Raw genomic sequence first — 18,536 nt, 5'->3', positions numbered from 1 at the left:
AGCTTAATTCAAATAAAATAGCAAAGAGCCCCAAAAGAATCTTAAACTTTCTTCTGAAACTTCCCAAGCCAGGCGTCCGTGTTCTGCTCTACTCTTAACAGTCCTATCTCCCAAGCTCCACCTAACTCTCGGTACTCAAAGTCTTTTCTAGTCCAAAGTTCCCAAGTCTTTCCACATTTCTCCCAAAAACATGGCCAGATCTATCACAGCAATACCCCAAAACGCTGTTACCAACTTCTGGGTTCCTCAAACCCCTACTGCAAAGTAAATAATTACTATAATAAATTTAGGGACTAATAGCAAGATATTTCTGTATGTTTAGTACCAGCACAACTCATTTTTGAATATTTCAATTCATTGTTGGTTGACAAAGAACCTACATTACCTAGTTGTAACCTAACTTTCCCTCACCCTGTTTGACGTTTATAGAATGGTACAAAAATGCTTATGATGGTTTTCATGACCATTTTCCTTCCAGTTAAACCAAGTGGTGCCCAAAGGCCACCGATATTCTAATTGGCTGACGTAGTCATCCAAAGAGCATTGCTGAGCTTTCTTCGTTCCTGTAGAACCAGATGTCCCAGAACTAGCCCTTTCGGCATATAAAACAAAGCTGTGAATCACTCCTTATGAAACTGCAAAAGCTATAAAAAAATCCAAAGCTATATGATCTTTGCATTCTGTTCCTTACCCTGGGAAATCATTGCAGATTTCCAACAATCAGCCAGCCTTCTGGGAAAGCAGTGGGCTGCCAAAACTTTCCCTTACATGTTTCCATCACAGTATTTGCCTTTTGTATTCAATAGTCCCCACGGTTCCTAAACTCCCAAACATTTTCACTGCAGGCATCCTCTTAGCAGCCAGTCATCGCCCACTGCCACCATTAATGATTTTGAACTCTTCTAGACTCCAAATGGACAGAGGTACGCAGTGTGCTGCCGTCTATAGCAACACAGCACACATTTTTTTCCCACGTTGCTCTTTAAAGACAAATAATCAGAGACAAGAGACAATGAGAAGAGGGAAGAGGACCATGGTTTGTCGTTGGCTGGGAAACCATACACAAAGGAGTCTTGAGATGGTGATTGCCTAACTAGCAAATACAAATCATGTTTGGCCATGGAGTTCCAGGTTATTTGACAGCACCCATAGAATCCCACCTTTGGTGATAGTTCACTTAAGAGTCTGCATGTTAATTGCTCTTGTAACCACGGCTACTTAGATGCATCTTTACATACAGATCCGACTGATGTCAGTCTTAGATTGGACTGGCATGTTGAGTTCAGCATGCCATGTGAATGAGCTCCTGTTTTCCTCAGAAGGAGGAGGAACCATGCGTGAGCAGAATCATTTCTATACTTAGAGTCCCGAAAGGTAAAGACTCACAATCTGACTTCAATGTCAGCGGCAGCAGCTTTTCAAGCAGGTTTTGAAAGGAGCATAATTACCAGATATTTCACCCAGAGAACGGCTATTGTAAACTAAAGATAATATCCCATATAATCACGAGTCACAGGAAAGTCCTTGTGAGATAACTGAGTTCCATCCCTGTTAATAAGAAGTCAAGAAGTCAACACACTATGTACCACCTCAGAAAATCTCTCTCTCTCTCTCTCTCTCTCTCTCTCTCTCTCTCTCTCTCTCTCTCTCTCTTTGGTTTTTCGAGACAGGGTTTCTCTGTAGCTTTGGAACCTGTCCTGGAACTCACTCTGTAGATCAGGCTGGCCTCAAACTCACAGGGATTCACCTGCCTCTGCCTCCTGAGTGCTGGGATTAAAGGCGTGCGCCACCACTGACTGGCTAGATAAGTCTCTTGTTGTGCAAACACGTGCATCAAAGTTTAGATCCCCAGAATCCACATAAAAAGCTGGACAGGCATGACAACTCATGCCATCCCAGCAGGGAAGCAGACACATGGGGTTTCCAGGACTAGCCAGCACTGGTGAGCTCTGGGCTCAGTCAAAGACCTTTACTAAATCAATGCTGCAGAAGGCTATCAAGAAAACCACTGAAGGTGAACTTCAGGCCTCTGTACACTTGTACACACATGGCTCACGTATGTGAATAAGCATACACATACACACCACACAATCACACATCAAAAATATTTTCACGAGAACTTGGCCTTCTTACACACACTTGCAGAAATAAGGAGAGTGAAGTCATCTCAAAGCTTTATTCAAAAGAAAGAAAATGTAAATTAGTGGAAATACATTCTTGAGTAACAAATCAGTCTGTCTTTGATGGGGGGGGAATGATGTTAAGGTCAAGATGACTGGGGGTATGGTGTGGTTCTCTGTTGTTTTTATGTGTTTTAGTTGGGGTTTCTGTTGCTATGAGAAAACATTTACCTAAAGCAGCCTGTACAGGATGTAGAGGGTGGAGAGAAGCATAAGATCAAATTCATCCCTAGGCTAACTAGCCAAAACTAGCCTCGAATTCAGTGATGCTCAGTGAGGCTCTTGCCGCAGTCTCCCGAGCATTGGGATTACAGATGTGAGCTGCACTTTTGAAGGTTCTTGGGTAATTCCAAAGCCGAGCTAAAGTAGGGACCTCGTGGAGTGCTTAAGGGCCTTCTGGAAGCAGGAGGCAGCATGTTCATCCAAATGCGGACACAGCTTTTAATACTAGGGAAGACTGGTGCTCCCAGCTGCAGTTTGGAATGATATGGACAACAAGTCCTGCAGCCTGTCGCCTGCGTTTTTGTTCATTGATACACAGCTCTGGCGTTCAACCAGATAAAATGACCGGCGTCTTTTCTTTTTGTGAGTAGTGAATGGGCCATGGACCCACTGATTACCGCGATAACTGCCAATATGGTTTCAGTAAACAACCTTATGAGCAATTCACCTCATCCACCACAGAAAAGACGGCGAGTGACTTCCACATGACCCGGTGTTAATTTTAATCCTAGCATTGGATCCCAGAAAGGCAATTGTTTCTGACCAGTCCTTAGAGAAGAGACGTCTATACAGGCTCGTGTTGGCTGCCGGGCTGTTGCAGGACCTATGGGAACCTCCTTAGGCCAGCCCCATTCACTAGCCGCTTTCCCTAAAAAGGTAGCGCCTGGGATCAGCCCTGGATGACGTCAATCTCGTAGTCCCACCCGTCGGGGGCACGTCCAGTTCTTCACCCAGTCGTCGCACCGTTCGCCAGAAGTCCTGGCTCAGACTCCAAGCCCTCACTTCCTCCTTGGCTTCATCCATTTCGCTTCTGGGGGCGGGGCGAAGGACGGAGGGGAGGCGGTGCCGCGCCTGCGCGGAGAGGACTCGAGAGCCTGTCACGCTGAGCGTTGGTCTGAGTGAGTGGAGGCAAGATGCAGGTGAGCGTGGTGTGGTCGGAACCCCAAGACTAGGGTCGTTTGGTTCGGGGGGCTCGCGCCAGACCTGGAAGCAGGTCTACAGAATTACCCAGTTCGGCAGGCTGCGGCGAGGCCGCGAGAGAAGCCTGCGCAGGCGCACTGTGAGAGGGTGGGTGTAGTCTCGCCAGAGTCGGGCTGGGTGCTCCTGCTCCGGTGTGTCCGGCCCAGCAAATCTCTGTCCTTTGGGGACCTCTGACCTTGGGGTCGTCTTCCTCCAGGTCTGGTGAAGGCCTCGACTCTTCTGCCATCTAGAGCTGACTATCTAACGTCAGTATTTTTGTTGGGGGGTGCTTCCAGATTTCCAGAGCTGAACCCCGGGACCAACTTCTAGTGTTAACTTTTAGTGTTAACTTCTAGTGTTAATGAAAAAAATCAGAACCTCTGAGGGTTGTTTGTTTTTTTCTGTTTTGGCCTGGAATTTGCTGATAGTATTTGACAAAAGTCCAAAAAATGCTAGAAAACGCCACAGAAATAGCCTCTAAGAGCAAAGATCTGTGACAGCCACAATTGTCACCGTCCAAGGCCCTGGCCCTTCTATGTCGCTATGTTTAACTGCGGAGTCTTGATGGAGGGTAGGTGGGGCAAACAGTTGTGGGCTCCCCCATTGGAGATTGGAAGAGGTGGCCACAAACCCCTGGAGGTGAGGAGAAAGTCCTGGAAGTGCTCTGGACTCTTCTGCATTGTCGATTCTTCCTCAGGTTCCTGCTTAAAAATGGCACTCTTCACCTTCTCTGACCTTTCTAAAAGGAAGCGTCATCCTTCTTGTGCCCTTTCTTGTCGTAAGCCACCTTTTTGGGGTGACTTCTGCCGCGGCTGGTTCGTAGTTCCAGGGTCGGACCATGAGGGTTAGAATTATTAGGCAGAAGGAACAGAGATATAGGAGAAGTAAGAGACAGAAACATAGGGTAGTGTTGGGAGGGACTTACAGTGACTACTGAAAGTCGCCTGTGTTTAATTTCCATTTGCTTAAATACCCTGACCCCAAAAGGTAGGAGTAAGATAAAAACTGTATTGACATGATACAAGGAAACGAACAGACCAGTTGAAGGAGTACGAGCTACATTCTTAGTTAAATATTCTATTGCCAGAACAGGACAAGTAATGTTCACAGCCTAGTCCAAAACATTGTGTAGGCAAACTACTCCTGGGTGAGATTCATAGTTATCTCCCTAAGGGAGTAGGAACCTAGTTAGATCCTTAGACTTTTGTTTGAGGTAGAAACAGATCTACTTCTTTTTTAGTTTTTTGAGACCGGTTTATCTTCTGTAGCTTTGGAACCTGTATTGGAACTAGCTCTTGTAGACGAGGCTGGCCTCAAACTCACAGAGATCCGCCTGCCACCGGCTCCTGAGAAATCTCTTAAACTTTAGGGGTCTAAAGGATAAATCTGGAGAACAGGCTGGCCCCGCCACTCATGATGGCTTATGTTTAACACTAAATGCTAGGTACTTACCTTCAGCTCAGCCAACTCTTGCCTCCCAAGTGTAGTTAGGTATGGCAGAGGTTTGCAGAGGCCATGGAGGGGTGCTGCTTACTGACTTGCTCCCCATGATTTGCTCAGTCTTCTTATAGAACTCACGACCACCAGCCCAGGGATGGTGCCACCTCACAGTGAGCTGGGCCCTCCCCTATCAATCATTAGTTAAGAAAATGCCGTATACAGGCTTCTCTGCTTACAACCCAGCCTTCTGGAGGCATCTTATCACTTGAGTGCCCCTCCTCTCAGACGACTATAGCTCAAGTCAAGTTGACATAAACCTAGCCAACACAGCCAGTAGTTGAGTTTTAGCTTTGTCACCTCAATTCAGAGTTTCTTATTTGCTTTCTTATTTCTATATAACCTAATATTTCCTAAGTAAGCTTGTTAATCACAATTCAGTCAAAGCTTGCTATTTTTTCTCTTTCACTCTGGCTGATTCCTCTTCACCCTCATGCAATAATTAAATGTCCTTCCTCTCTAGTGAGCATCTCTGTCTGCTCTGTGAAATGTGGACCCTTTAATTCTAGGCTAGTGATTCTCAACCTTCTTAATGCTGTGACCCTTTAATACAGTTGCTTGTGTTGTGGTGATCCCAATCATAACATTTTGTTGCTGCTTTGTAATTGTAATAAAATAAAAACCATAATGTAAATATCTGATATGCAGAATATCTGCATATATGTGGCAGCCCACAGGTTGAGAATCACTGCTCTAGGCCAACAACCTGTTTGTCATTGCCCTTGACACGGCTTAATAACAATATCTAGTTAGCATGTGTGTGCGTTTTCACAGCCTACCTTGTCACCTTGACTGTAGTGGCTCCTGTGTGCATCCTGGCCACTAACACATCCTTCTTAGTTACTGCCCAAATCAGTAATTTACCTGCTGTACGTGACCCAAAGCAACTTAGGGAGAATGGGTTTGTTGTTTTGTTTTTCTGTTTCTTTTCCATCTTACCACTCCCGTGCCACAGTTCGTCATTGAAAGAAGTCAGCAGGAACTCAGACAGGAACCTCGAGGCAGGCTTGAGGAGCAGCTTTGGAGTAATGTTGCTTACTGGCGTGTTCCCCTTGGGTTGCTCAGTTTGCTTTCTTATATATTTCAGGACCTCTGGCATAGGGGTGGCACTGCCCACAGTGGACCGGGCTCTTCACAGCTGTTGTCAATCAAGAACATGTCCCCGCCCCCCAGGCTTGTCTACAGGCTAGACTGAGGAGACTTTTGAGGTTCCCTCTTCTCATATGACTAGTTTGTTTCAAGTTGAAAACAAAAACAAAAACGAACAAACAAACCAAAAACAATGCAAGTAGCCACTTAAACTTTATTGCAGGAATCATGTCACTGTGGAGGTCTCAGAAAAGTCAGGAGGCATCTCGAGTCCTCAGCTTCCGGGGCCTCAGGACTAGGAGACTTCAGAGGTTACCGTACAACGCCACAGTCCAAGTCTGTCAAATGACCATGTGGCTTTATGGTCAGATTCACTTTGAATAATATCATAGAAATTTATCATAGTTCTAAATAAAATTTAAGTTATGAATGAAAATACTAAACAGAAAGTAGGTCAAAGCCTTGGTTTCAGTGTTGACGCCAATCTGCCCATCATTTCCTGAGTTCTGCTCTAAAGCCGGCTCCTCCAGGAGACTACAGCAGGGTAGGGGATCTTTCGATGCTCTCAGGAGTAGGCCTCAGAGTAATTTAGCTTGAGTTCCTCCCTGTTCACCACCTTTCCCGTTTGCCACCCCATGTTGTGACTTCTCTCCTGGACTTTGCCCTCACCGTGCCCTTGTCTTTACTGTTCCAGGACCCCAATGCAGACACCGAGTGGAATGACATCCTACGCAAAAAGGGCATCCTGCCCCCGAAGGAGAGCCTGGCGGAACTGGAAAAGGAGGCAGCAGAAAAAGAGGAGCAGGCACTCCTCCAGCAGTCAGTGGGTGAGCATGCTCACTTTCTTCCTTTGTTCTGTGTCTGTCTGGCTTTGGAAACAAGCTACCAACTGCTATAATAAAGACCTTCTGGGCAAGAGCCAGAGCCGGAGCCCTGGCATCAGCATTGCCGGTGGTAGCCAGATGGGTAACTCCAGAGCGGAGAGCAAGCAGCCCCGCAGCCCACAGCCCTTATCTGTCACGTGGGCACAGGACTTGCTGTTCTGACCTACTTGGGAGAGTGCCATAGAAGTTTGTTCAAGTTCGTAGTGTTTGTCTTCTCTCGAGGCTGTGCCTTATTAATCTGTGTGGATTGGTTAAGATTATTGACTTAGAATAGTTTACTTAGTTTGAGGAAGCTTAAGATGTTGAGATAGTACATGGCATCAGAGAGAGGGATTTTCTCTAAGTTCTTACCACCTACATCCAATACTCCCAGCATTGGTCCGAAGGATCCTGATGCCTTATGAATGAGAATTCCCGCAAGGCCAAGGCATCCTAATGGCAGACAGGTGCCTGGCGGGGTGGGGTGGCGGGGGTGGGGGGTGTTGGACACTTCCCACCTGAGAGATGTTGACCAGCAGAGCTGGTGGTCCTTTGCCCTGTTCATACATGAACGCTTGTTTAGAGGAAGATGCTGTAAGGTGAATCCAGACAACGGTTACTGAATGACTCTTGTGTATTGGGCGTTGTTCTGGGAAATGGCGATTTAGCGGAACATAGCCAGGCAAAAGTCCGTCTTTATATTTCATTAGCAGTAGAGGTGAAAGGAGTGAGGCTAGGAAGGGTGAGGAAGTTTGGACTGTGGGATAGAAAGTCTTCTTACCTGGGCCAGAGGGGACCTCACTGAGAAGACGTTGGGTAGACCTGAAGGAGGTGAGGGAAGCTGCTTCAGCAAGTTTAAAGCTGGCCGGGATGTAGAAAAATCCTTGCGGGGGCTTCAGCAGGGAAAGCAGTGGAGAGTTCACAAAGCCTCCCAGAGCCCGCCCTCTTGGAACCTGACTCTCCTGGTAAAGAGCCCAGATTTTTTTGCCAAGCTGGGGTTATTGGAGGTTGAAGCAGAACGGCATGCCCTATATTTAACAGAACCATCTTACTGAGCATAGCACGGCTGGCTGGTACGGCAACAGGAAGAGCAGTCTGAAAGTAATGCAGTAACTCAGGCAGGACATGGCAGTAGCGTGGACTGGCTGCTGCGGTGGTGGAGGTGAGGACAAGTGGTCAGAGCTGTCTGTTTTGAAGGAGGGCCAGCAGAATTGCTGATGGTCACTGTACTGTGTGTGAGAGAGAAAAGGCAAGGAAGCCTGCCGGGCTTGAGTAGTCGGAGGTGTAGAGAAGGCTTCCAGAGCCAGGCAGTGGTGCTCGGGTCTGAGATGGGGTGTGAGACAACCCACGTCTAGAGCGAGCCTCGCAGTGAGCACACACAGCACAGGACGGTTTGCCAGTGTAATACACAGTCTAGGCGACATGGGAGTTAGGACATCCGGCCCATGACATGTCACTGCAGACCAGAGCAAACAGGACTCTTGTCCTGAATCTGGGAAACTTGCCATTTGTATCTTTGTAGAATAACATGACATTAAGAAGGGCGGAGGCAGTTCTGTCTTTCTAGAGTACCTTAGTTCTTGTCTCAGTGGGCTGGGCCTTCAGGAGTTGTGTGCACACACACAAGAGAAAAGCAAAGATGCTGAGATGTCTGTGTATTCATCTTTTCATTTTTATGCTCCTGTCAATGAAACTAAATCCAGTGAAAACCTATGAAGATATGACTTTGGAAGAGCTGGAGGAGAACGAGGATGAATTTAATGAGGAAGACGAACGAGCTATTGAGCTGTACCGGTTAGTGCCATCCGCAGGGGCTGCGTGGCCATCTGTGTGAAACCAAAACGTGTGTCCTTTGAACATCAGGACAGACTTTAACAATATTACACATTTCAACAAACTGGTCTTAGACTTTTACTGTGAGGCAAGGCAACCAGCCTCACAGGGATTTTCTTCTGAAAGATGTGCGTGCGTGTGTGCATGTGTGTGTACGTGTGTGCATGTGTGTGTGCGTACGTGTGTGCATGTGTGTGTGCATGTGTGTGTACGCGTGTTCATCTGTGTATTTAAGTGCGTTCTTCCTGTTGTGCAGGCAGCAAAGGCTGGCCGAGTGGAAAGCAACTCAGCTGAAGAACAAATTTGGAGAAGTTTTAGAGATCTCAGGGAAGGATTATGTTCAAGAAGTTACCAGAGCCGGCGATGGCTTGTGGGTGATCTTGCACCTGTACAAGCAAGGGTGAGCTGATCTCCATGTGTTTGTAAAGTGTTGGTTGACGTTCTCTTCAGCCTGTATGGGGCTTAGCCTATTGGAAGGTTTTGTTCTTATGTTTTGTTTGTGTGGTTTTTTATTTATTTATTTTATATGCATTGGTGTTTTTTGCCTTCATATATGTCTGTGTGAGGGAGTTGGATCCTGTGGAACTGGAGTCACAGACAGTTGTGAGCTGCCAAGTGGGTGCTGGGAATAGAACACTGGTCCTCTGGAAGAGCAGTCAGTGCTCTTAACCGCTGAGCCATCTCTCCAGTCTGTTTGTGTGTTTTTTACCTGAACTTGTGTTTTCTGTATTTGTGGTTGATTGGCCCAACCCTTCCTGACTGAGAGGTGTTGACCAGCAGAGCTGATCCTTTTGCCCTCTTCATATAGAATGTTTTTTAGAGGAAGATGTAAGGTGAATGCAGCCTGTGTTTACTGAGTGGTTTTTGTGTGTTGGGTGTTCTGGGAAATGGAGAGTTAGTGGAACACAGCCTGACAGAAGTCTGTGTTTCAGTAGCAGCAGAAGTAAAGGGAACAAGACTGGAAGGGTGAGGAAGGATGGACCATGGGATAGAGAGTTGTCAACTGGATCAGAGGGGACCTCACCGAGATGATGTTTGAGTACACCAGAAGGGGGCGAGATGCGCTCAGCTTCCATCTTAAGACTTTTAAATTAATATTTGTGAGTAATGTGTGTCTATTAAAAACATAGAGCAAGGACTTTCTTTCTTCTTTCTTCTTTTTTTTTTTTTTTTTTTTGGTTTTTCGAGACAGGGTTTCTCTGTGGCTTTGGAGCCTGTCCTGAAACTAGCTCTGTAGACCAGGCTGGTCTCGAACTCACAGAGATCCGCCTGCCTCTGCCTCCCGAGTGCTGGGATTAAAGGCGTGCACCACCATCGCCCGGCTAGGACTTTCTTTTATTAAATTTCCTTTATTAAAGAAAAGAATTCTGCCAGTTGGGGTAGTACACGCTGGCATTCCCAGCGTGAGGGGCCGAGGCCAGAAGACTGACAGAGTCCGAGACTAGCCTGGGCTGCGTAGCAGGTTCAAGGGCAGCATGGGTAACATGGCAAGACCCAGCTCTTAAAAAAACAAAAAGCACAAAATCCCAAATCAAGTTATCCCTCCATGTAGAGGAATTGGCATTTGAGAGATTCTGAGAACAGTGACCTTCAGGTGGCAGGGTGACCTTGAGATAACTGCTGAGAGCTGTTGTGGCCTCTGGTGTCGCACAGGCTCTTCCTTCCCCTGCACACGGAGTGCTTGTTTAGAAATCACTTAAAGGCAGGACATCCTTTCTGACCTGTTTTGTACACGTCACATCGTGTGTTCTCTTCAGTGTTTTCTAAACGACTCTTACAGGAAGACATGGCCGCTTTCAAAACTATCAAAGCTGTTTTCTCAGACTTATTAAATTAAATTGAATTTGGAGTTACTCACTTCCCCTGAACACACTAGAGTGGATTATTTGAGAACTGTGAATTCATTCTGCTGCAGCAAGCATCCCAGGGAGCCCTTCTGAGGTTTCTATGTCAGTAGCAGGCCCAGTGGGCGCTGCCCTGTCTACTCAGAGGTCACAGCTGCTCTCTTGTCTCTTCCTGTGTCCAGGATTCCCCTCTGTTCCCTGATAAACCAGCACTTGAGCGGACTCGCCAGGAAGTTTCCTGATGTAAAGTTCGTCAAAGCCATTTCAACGACCTGCATACCCAATTACCCCGACAGGAACCTGCCCACGCTGTTCGTCTATCTGGGAGGCGACATCAAGGCACAGTTCATTGGTCCTCTGGTGTTCGGAGGCATGAACCTGACGATAGATGGTAAGGGCTCTTGACGGCCGTGAGGGTGTGGTGAGAGGTGGGCAGGGACACTCCCCTCCCTCTGTGTTGCTGAGCCGGATCACGAGGAACAGAGCTGGGCTCTGTTGTTCTCGGTGAGAGGAGGCACACTGAACACTCTCCTTTTCTTCATAGTAGCATCAAATATATTTCATTCATCCAGTTGAAGGTTTTGTTTTCAGATGTAGCTTAAGATCACGGTTTTTGTTTTTAATTTAGTTTTATGTTAATAATACTTGCTTATATGTGTAGTCTTAGTTGTCTCCCAGTAGGTTTTGTGTTTGTTTGTTTATTTGTTTTGGTTTTTTGAGGATTTTTCTGTGAAACAGTCCTAGCTGTCCTGGAACTTGCTTTGTCTACCAGGCTGGCCTCGAATTCCACAGACATCCACCTGCCTCTGCCTCCTGAGTGCTGGGATTAAAGGTGTGCACAACCACTGCTCAGCTTTTTTTTTTTTTAAGTATTTACTTATTTTATATGCATTGGTGTTTTGCCTGTATGTATGTCTGTGTGAGGGTATCAGATCTTGGAGTTACAGACAGTTGTGAGCTGCCATGTGGGTGCTGGGAATTGAACCTGGGTCCTTTGGAAGAGCAGCCAGTGCACTGCAGTGTTCTTAACTAATGAGCCACCTCTCCACATTCTTAAGAACCAGTGTAATCTTGTGAGAAAGACATTAGTCCTCTTAAATGCCCCAGCTCCAGACTCCACTATAGGGGACACCTGAAGCCAGCATCAGCTCTGTAACTAGCAGTTCTGGTGAGACAACCGTGTGTGACTAGCAGTTCTGGTGAGACAACCATGTGTAACTAGCAGTTCTGGTGAGACAACCATGTGTAACTAGCAGTTCTGGTGAGACAACCATGTGTAACTAGCAGTTCTGGTGAGACAGCCATGTGTAACTAGCAGTTCTGGTGAGACAACCGTGTGTAACTAGCAGTTCTGGTGAGACAACCATGTGTAACTAGCAGTTCTGGTGAGACAACCATGTGTAACTAGCAGTTCTGGTGAGACAACCATGTGTAACTAGCAGTTCTGGTGAGACAGCCATGTGTAACTAGCAGTTCTGGTGAGACAACCGTGTGTGACTAGCAGTTCTGGTGAGACAACCATGTGTAACTAGCAGTTCTGGTGAGACAACCATGTGTAACTAGCAGTTCTGGTGAGACAGCCATGTGTAACTAGCAGTTCTGGTGAGACAACCGTGTGTAACTAGCAGTTCTGGTGAGACAACCGTGTGTAACTAGCAGTTCTGGTGAGACAACCATGTGTAACTAGCAGTTCTGGTGAGGCACACCAGGCCTAACTAGCAGTGAAGTTGCTGCTCCTATTTTTATTTCCAGAAAAGTTCTTACTTGAGGGTTAGTATATCTTCATATACAGTGCCTGTAAGTGAATAGCACTCTTAGTGCATGTGTGTGTATGTGTGTGTGTGCACATATAAAGAAGTACATTCTCAAGTTAGTACTCCTGCATATTCAATGCCTGTAAGTGAACAGCAGTTAAATGCACATGTGTGTGTGTACATATAAAGAAATACATTCTCGAGTCGAGTCAGAAACCTTACTTTTGTCTTCTAAAGAGCCTGTTCACAACATTCAACCATAATACCTGGAGCTAAAAATACTCAGGTATATATGACCATCTTGGTGGCGCACACTGCCCCTGGCATTGCTGAGGTGTGGCTCATTAAAAAAAAAAAGCTAAGGTTATTAAGGTGTACAACATGTTCAGATTAGGAAGACAGCATCAAGATTGCAGTCAGTTGAGCTCAATGGTGCTTAGATACTTTCTAAGCATCTTTCAGGTATGTAGTTCATTGTTAACTGTGGTTACCATACCTTAGGCTCCCAAAGTGTTTCCACTTTATATTGGAAGTTTTTTTTTTTTTTTTGTTTGTTTGTTTTTTTTCCATTTGACCATCTTGTTTTATCTCCAGCCCCTGGCAACTACCACTCAAACTCTGTTTCATGGAGGACTTCAACGCATTTTGAGGAACTGACTCTTGGTTGTAGTGGGAGTATTTGATTAAGAAAGGCGAGCTATCTGGGATCTTTGACGTCAGTTAACTTTGCTCCCGCTGTGTGGGGGTCATTTCACTGATTGTAAGAGTGGGATTTAAAATACAGGATCTTGTTCTTGGGCACCTAGTCTTTACTTTGTATTATTTATTTATTTATTAACACGAATGCTTTGAGTTGAATGGAGAGGATATCAGACATGAAGCTAAAAATTTCCTTTTGTTAGTTAAAATTATATTAAAAAGAGAATAGATTCACTATTAGGTTCTGCCACGCTGTAGAGGTGTTTGCTCTAAATCTTCATGGAAATGTCTCAGCTAAGACACTGTAGCGACGGCTGCCATGTTGTTCTTTGTATCTTACTGTCATTTTCACACAGGTTCCAGTTTATACAATGTTTCATTTGGTCATCTCTGAAACAGTTTTAAGTTTTCCTTTCTAAGAGTTTCTATTTGGTACTTCAGAAATGTGGCACTAAAATGGTCACCAAATTTTGATTTTTTTTTTAACCTGTCAGGAAAAATTTAAATTGCCTTGCTGGGCTGTGGGCGAGGACCCCCTGGAGGAGACCTGGTGCCATGTGTGATTTGCTTTTTCTTTGTCGCACAGAGCTGGAGTGGAAATTGTCTGAGTCGGGAGCAATCAAGACAGACCTGGAGGAGGACCCCAAGAAGCCCATCAAAGACGTTTTGCTGTCCTCAGTGCGAGGCCCTGTCCCCATGAGAAGGGACAGCGATTCCGAGGACGACTGAGGTGGCCACTGTGACCTTTTGAACTTTCTCCATATGACATATTGTCTGAATTTTTACTGAGGAGGAAAAAGCAAAAAGTTTTCATATTTTAGTTTAACCTTTTTATAATATTTAAATTTTGTACATTTCAGAAATAATCATCACTGAAAATTTTATTAAATTCCTCAAAACTCTGAATTAATAATGTTTTGTTAAGAAAAATTTAAATAAGCTTTATGCCAAATATCTGTTCTCCTACATGTATTTCAGCAAACTGTTTAGTGTTTTTTTTTTGACATGCAGCTGTGTAGGAAGGAATATGGAATTTTTTTACAAAAAAAATAATGTGAATAAAATAAATAAAATAACTGCAAAAGACAAGAGTTTTTATAGTTAGGCTCTTTTATTTTCATTTTGAAAAGCTAGCAAAAGAATTACCAGCTAAAATACATATATGAGTAGTCTCCATGTGGGTGAAAGATCTTAATGTGTGTCCTCTGTGAAGAAATGGCTGATAATGCTTTTGAGACAAACACTGTTTTATCAAATTAGCGACAGCTTTCTACTTGCTGCCTCCTTTGTTTTCAGTTAAGTCTTTCTTCTAGTTAAACTAACGCGTTTCTCAGCTGCTAAGATGTCAGCTGTTCTTTGTGGTGCACACCTTTAATCCCTGCACTGGGAGCTCTCTGTGAGTTCAAGGCCAGCCTGGTTTACAAAGTTCCGAGCTAGCCAGGGCTACACCACCAAGACCCGGTCTCAAAAACAAAAACAGAACACCTCCAAAGATACCGGCTGTTTTTGGCTGAGATCCTATTAGATTTGGTTTCTGGGAAGAAGGTTTAAGCGTACATATTTGTAAGCTTCATCTCTCAGTTGACCCGTAAAAAGTTTCAGGATGTTTTTTTGTGAGCCCGAATCCTGTCAAGTTGACATTGATGAAGGAAAAAATATAATATTTTTGCTGGAGGATGTAGTATGTATAGCTGATTTAGTCTTAATGTAAGAGTCTAAGAACAAGGGCATGGTTCAGATTAGAGCGCACGTTGTATTTTTGTTGTAATTAAAAAGCTGACAGCTCACAGAGCCCCGCTTTGGGTGTGAGATTGCCTGGTTCTCTATTACGTGAGACCCATACTGCTGAATTGAAGCACACCTTTGGGGGTGTTGGCTTCAGAGGTGCTCGTGAGGTTTGAATGACAAGGTTGGGACAGTCTAAGGAGTTTGTCACTGTAAAGACCCAGCGTGGCTTGTAGGAGCGCTGCTGCCTTTGAATCTGTAGTGGCCAAGAGCTGGGAAGTTAGACTGCGGTTAGAGCAGCGGTCCTCATCCTGTGGGTCAGGACTCCTTTGGGGGTCGCATAGCAGATATTCTGCCCACCAGATGTTTACATTATGATTCATTACAGAGCAAAACTCCAGTTATGAAGTAGCAGTGAAATGATTTTATGGTTGGGGTCAACAACAGGAGGAAAAGTCACAGCATTAGGCAGATTGAGAACCACTGCCTTAGAGCCTGAATTATTACATGGAAAAAAAGGGCTGTACCTAGATGCAGGCAGTGTGCGCAGTGGTGGGGGCTGCAGGCTTGGCCCTTCTGACGAGCCCAAGCAGGACCGACTAAGAGTCGCTCTGCCGCTCTGCTCTGATGTGACCACTGCCTCCATGACAGATAGCGACCTTGTTGACTGACAGATGCAGTGATGGCAGCAGCTCTGTGCCTGTGGCCTTGGTCAGGGAACTCGGTCTGGCACACAAGCAGCTGTTCAGCATCTGTCTGCACTTGCTCCAGAGGACCAGCAGCCTCGCCATCCTAACCTGGGATTGTGATGAGAGCCTGAGCTGGCAGTGTCTGGTTTAGCTAATTCTGGGGTTTGTGCCCAGGGCATTCGCCACCCCCTCTGCTGCCTTTGTCACATTTAGATGCGACAAAGGTGATGAGACTTTTTGTAAAAGTTTAAATTTTTTTTTTTAAAATTTATCCTTTTTACTTAGGTGTGTTTGCCTGCATGAGTTTATGCGATGCTCCTGTATCACATGGGTACAAGGGTGAGCCCACAGAGGCCATTGGATCCTCTGGAACTGGAGGTACAGTTACGGGCTGCCACGTGGATGCTGAGGACCTAACCCATGTCCTCTGCAAGAACAGGAAGCCCTCTTGACCACTGAGCCATCTCCTTAGCCCAGAAGCATGCTTTCTAAACACAGGGTTCATCTAATGGCACAGCAGGAGATGGAGGTGAGTCTGGAGGTCTTGTCATTTCAGAAGGTACCAAACCTCTGGACAAAGGGAAAAAAATACCCAGACTACAGTGATGGGCATATATTGCTGGACAGGTCTCTGGAGCCACGGAGTAAATCTGACGTCATAACCGTGAACCATGCTGATAAATGAGTGCATACAGAGTGGGAAGGAAGGGAGCCAACCCCAGGAAGAATCCCCAGGTAGCTTAATGTAGTCTTTACGGATAGTCTTCAAAGTGCTGTGGGGGTGGTGGGGCTGAGAAGGCCAAAGGTCGAAATCAATGCCAATCTTGCAGGCAACAGGAAGTCAACTGGGACACTGGTATCCTGAGCAGAGGAAACCTCAAAGCCCTCCCCCACAATGACACACTTCCACCAATAAGGCCACACCCACTCCATCAAGGCCACACCTATTAGTGCCAATCCCTGTGAGATTATGGGGCCAATTGCATTCAAACCACCACGTTCTACTCCCTGGTCCCAATAAGCTTGTAACAATATAATGTACAATTCATTTAGTCCCTCTTCAAAAGTCTCATAGTCTATCACAATCTCAACAGTGTTTTAAAGTCCAAAGTTCAAAGTCTCTCCTCAAATTCATGCAGTCTCTTAATTGCAATCACCTGTAAAAATCAAAATCAAAAAACATCACATACTTTCAACATACAATGACACGGGATGTACATTCCCATTCCAAAAACTTGAAAGGGAGCATAGAGAGGAAATACATGGGCCAAAGCAAGACTGAAAACAGGCTGGACAAACTCCAAACTGCATCTCCATGTCAGATGTTAAAATGCTCCTCAGATTTCCAACTCCATTCAGTTTTGTTGACTGCAACACCCTTCTTCCTCTTCCGCTTCCACTCCCTGTTAGCAGCTCTCCTCCGCAGGTATCCGCAACTCTGGCATTTCTAACATCTTGGGTTTTCCAAGGCAACCCAGGCTTCAACTTCACGGCTTCATTCGATGGCCTCTCTAACTAGGCCCCCATTCAGGGACACCCATGATAACCTGGCCTCACCGGCTTTAGGCATGGAGGCAAATTCCATAGCCCATTTTCTTTCTATCCTTAACTCTCAAGCCAGAACCACTTGGCCTAAACTGCTAAATTCTGCTGCTTCCTGGGACTGGAGCATGGCCCCTCCATTCAGTTATGTCCTCACCAGTTCTCTGTCCTTCACGTCCTGAGCTTGACTGTCCTGAAACTGGATCTCTAGGCCAGGCTGCCTCGGACTTCGAGATCTGTCTTCCCAGTGCAGGTATTAAAGGTGTGCCCCGCTATACCCTTCTCTAAGCTTTTCTTTGTTTCTTTCTACAGGTTGGAAACGTAGCCCCAAGGGATCTCGCTCCGAGGTCACCACGCCCTTTATTTCCTTGTTTAAATCCGTTTAACTCCTTGAACACAGGATTTAGCTCCATTCAACTTCCTGCTTCTCTGTCTCCTCAAAATTTACGTTTTGTAATTTACCCGGCTCAGCTTGTACCTTTTCATTATAGATTTTCATTAGAGTTAACACTAACAACCACACAACAGAGTCTATACTAGGCTGTCTTGAGATTTCTTCTGACAACTTCTCTTTAACCTCAGGCAGACTCTTCAGACAAGGGCAAAAAGCAGCCACTTTGTTCACCAAAATATGACAAGACCAGTCTCTAGGCTACATGCTAACATTCTTCACCTCTGAAACTTCTTGAGTGAGCACCCAGCAGTTCAAATAACCCTTAGCACCTCTGTCTTCCATGCTCCTACTATTAATATAAGGTCTATTAAGCAGCAATTAAAGCATTCCACTGATTTCATAACCCAAAGTATTAAATAAAGTACAAGTTCCTCCAAACAAAAACATGGTCAGGCCTATCACAGCCCCCAGTCCCTGATACCAACTTCTGAACCTCTCTTGCCTATTAAGATACTGGTGCTTTCCAGATTTTACCAGCAGGTGGCGCACACTGACTACTTAATCCCAATTGCTAGGGCCAATTAAAGGGTTTTCAGGTGTACCAGGACTTCACAGATGCTAAAAATGAGAGCGAACGTGCGGTGAGTGAATGGTGTAGATTGAGTCCGGGGTGGTAAAATGAATCAGCTTATTTTATTTTAACTTGGCCACTCCAGCTTTTAGACTTCAACCCTCTGTGTCTGTTTATTTTTTATTTTTTAAATATTTATTTATTATGTGTACAGTATTCTGTCTGTGTATATGTCTGCAGGCCAGAAGAGGGCACCAGACCTCATTACAGATGGTTGTGAGCCACCATGTGGTTGCCGGGAATTGAACTCAGTACCTTTGGAAGAGCAGGCAATGCTCTTAACCACTGAGCCATCTCTCCAGCCCCTCTGTGTCTGTTTATTAAGTTTATTAAACTTTAGCGTGCTGAGGGTGCCAGCTTCCTAATAAGAGTGACGTTGTTACAGTCCCTTGACTACTTGTTAAAGTGAGTACAGTCTCCTAAAGAAAGAGTATAACTTTAGCTAAGTAACTTTCTGAGGTGGCTTCCGACAGTTATGAAGATCTGTCGCATACCAATGGGAATGCGTCAATTATCAGATCTCTTGATGGCTAAAGCTGGAATGATTTGAGCCACGCAGCAGATACTCCATTATCACCGAGGCATAAAGTAATTACACAGTATCTACTATATGA

The 18,536-nt window shown here is 45.3% G+C and overlaps 1 protein-coding gene across 1 annotated transcript; it reads left to right on the top strand.

Moving 5' to 3' along the window:
- The first annotated feature begins 3,189 nt into the window (after positions 1–3,189).
- Pdcl3 (phosducin like 3) lies at positions 3,190–14,032 on the top strand. The gene is made up of 6 exons (XM_075980374.1): positions 3,190–3,322; positions 6,643–6,775; positions 8,515–8,605; positions 8,901–9,044; positions 10,671–10,879; positions 13,528–14,032. The coding sequence occupies exons 1-6, from the start codon at positions 3,317–3,319 to the stop codon at positions 13,668–13,670; spliced, it is 726 nt and encodes a 241-aa protein (XP_075836489.1). The 5' UTR covers positions 3,190–3,316; the 3' UTR covers positions 13,671–14,032.
- Positions 14,033–18,536: the final 4,504 nt, after the last annotated feature.

Source organism: Microtus pennsylvanicus, chromosome 7, assembly GCF_037038515.1.
Source record: "Microtus pennsylvanicus isolate mMicPen1 chromosome 7, mMicPen1.hap1, whole genome shotgun sequence".
NCBI classification, from domain to species: domain Eukaryota; kingdom Metazoa; phylum Chordata; class Mammalia; order Rodentia; family Cricetidae; genus Microtus; species Microtus pennsylvanicus.
This window is presented reverse-complemented; position numbering and strand designations above follow the sequence as displayed.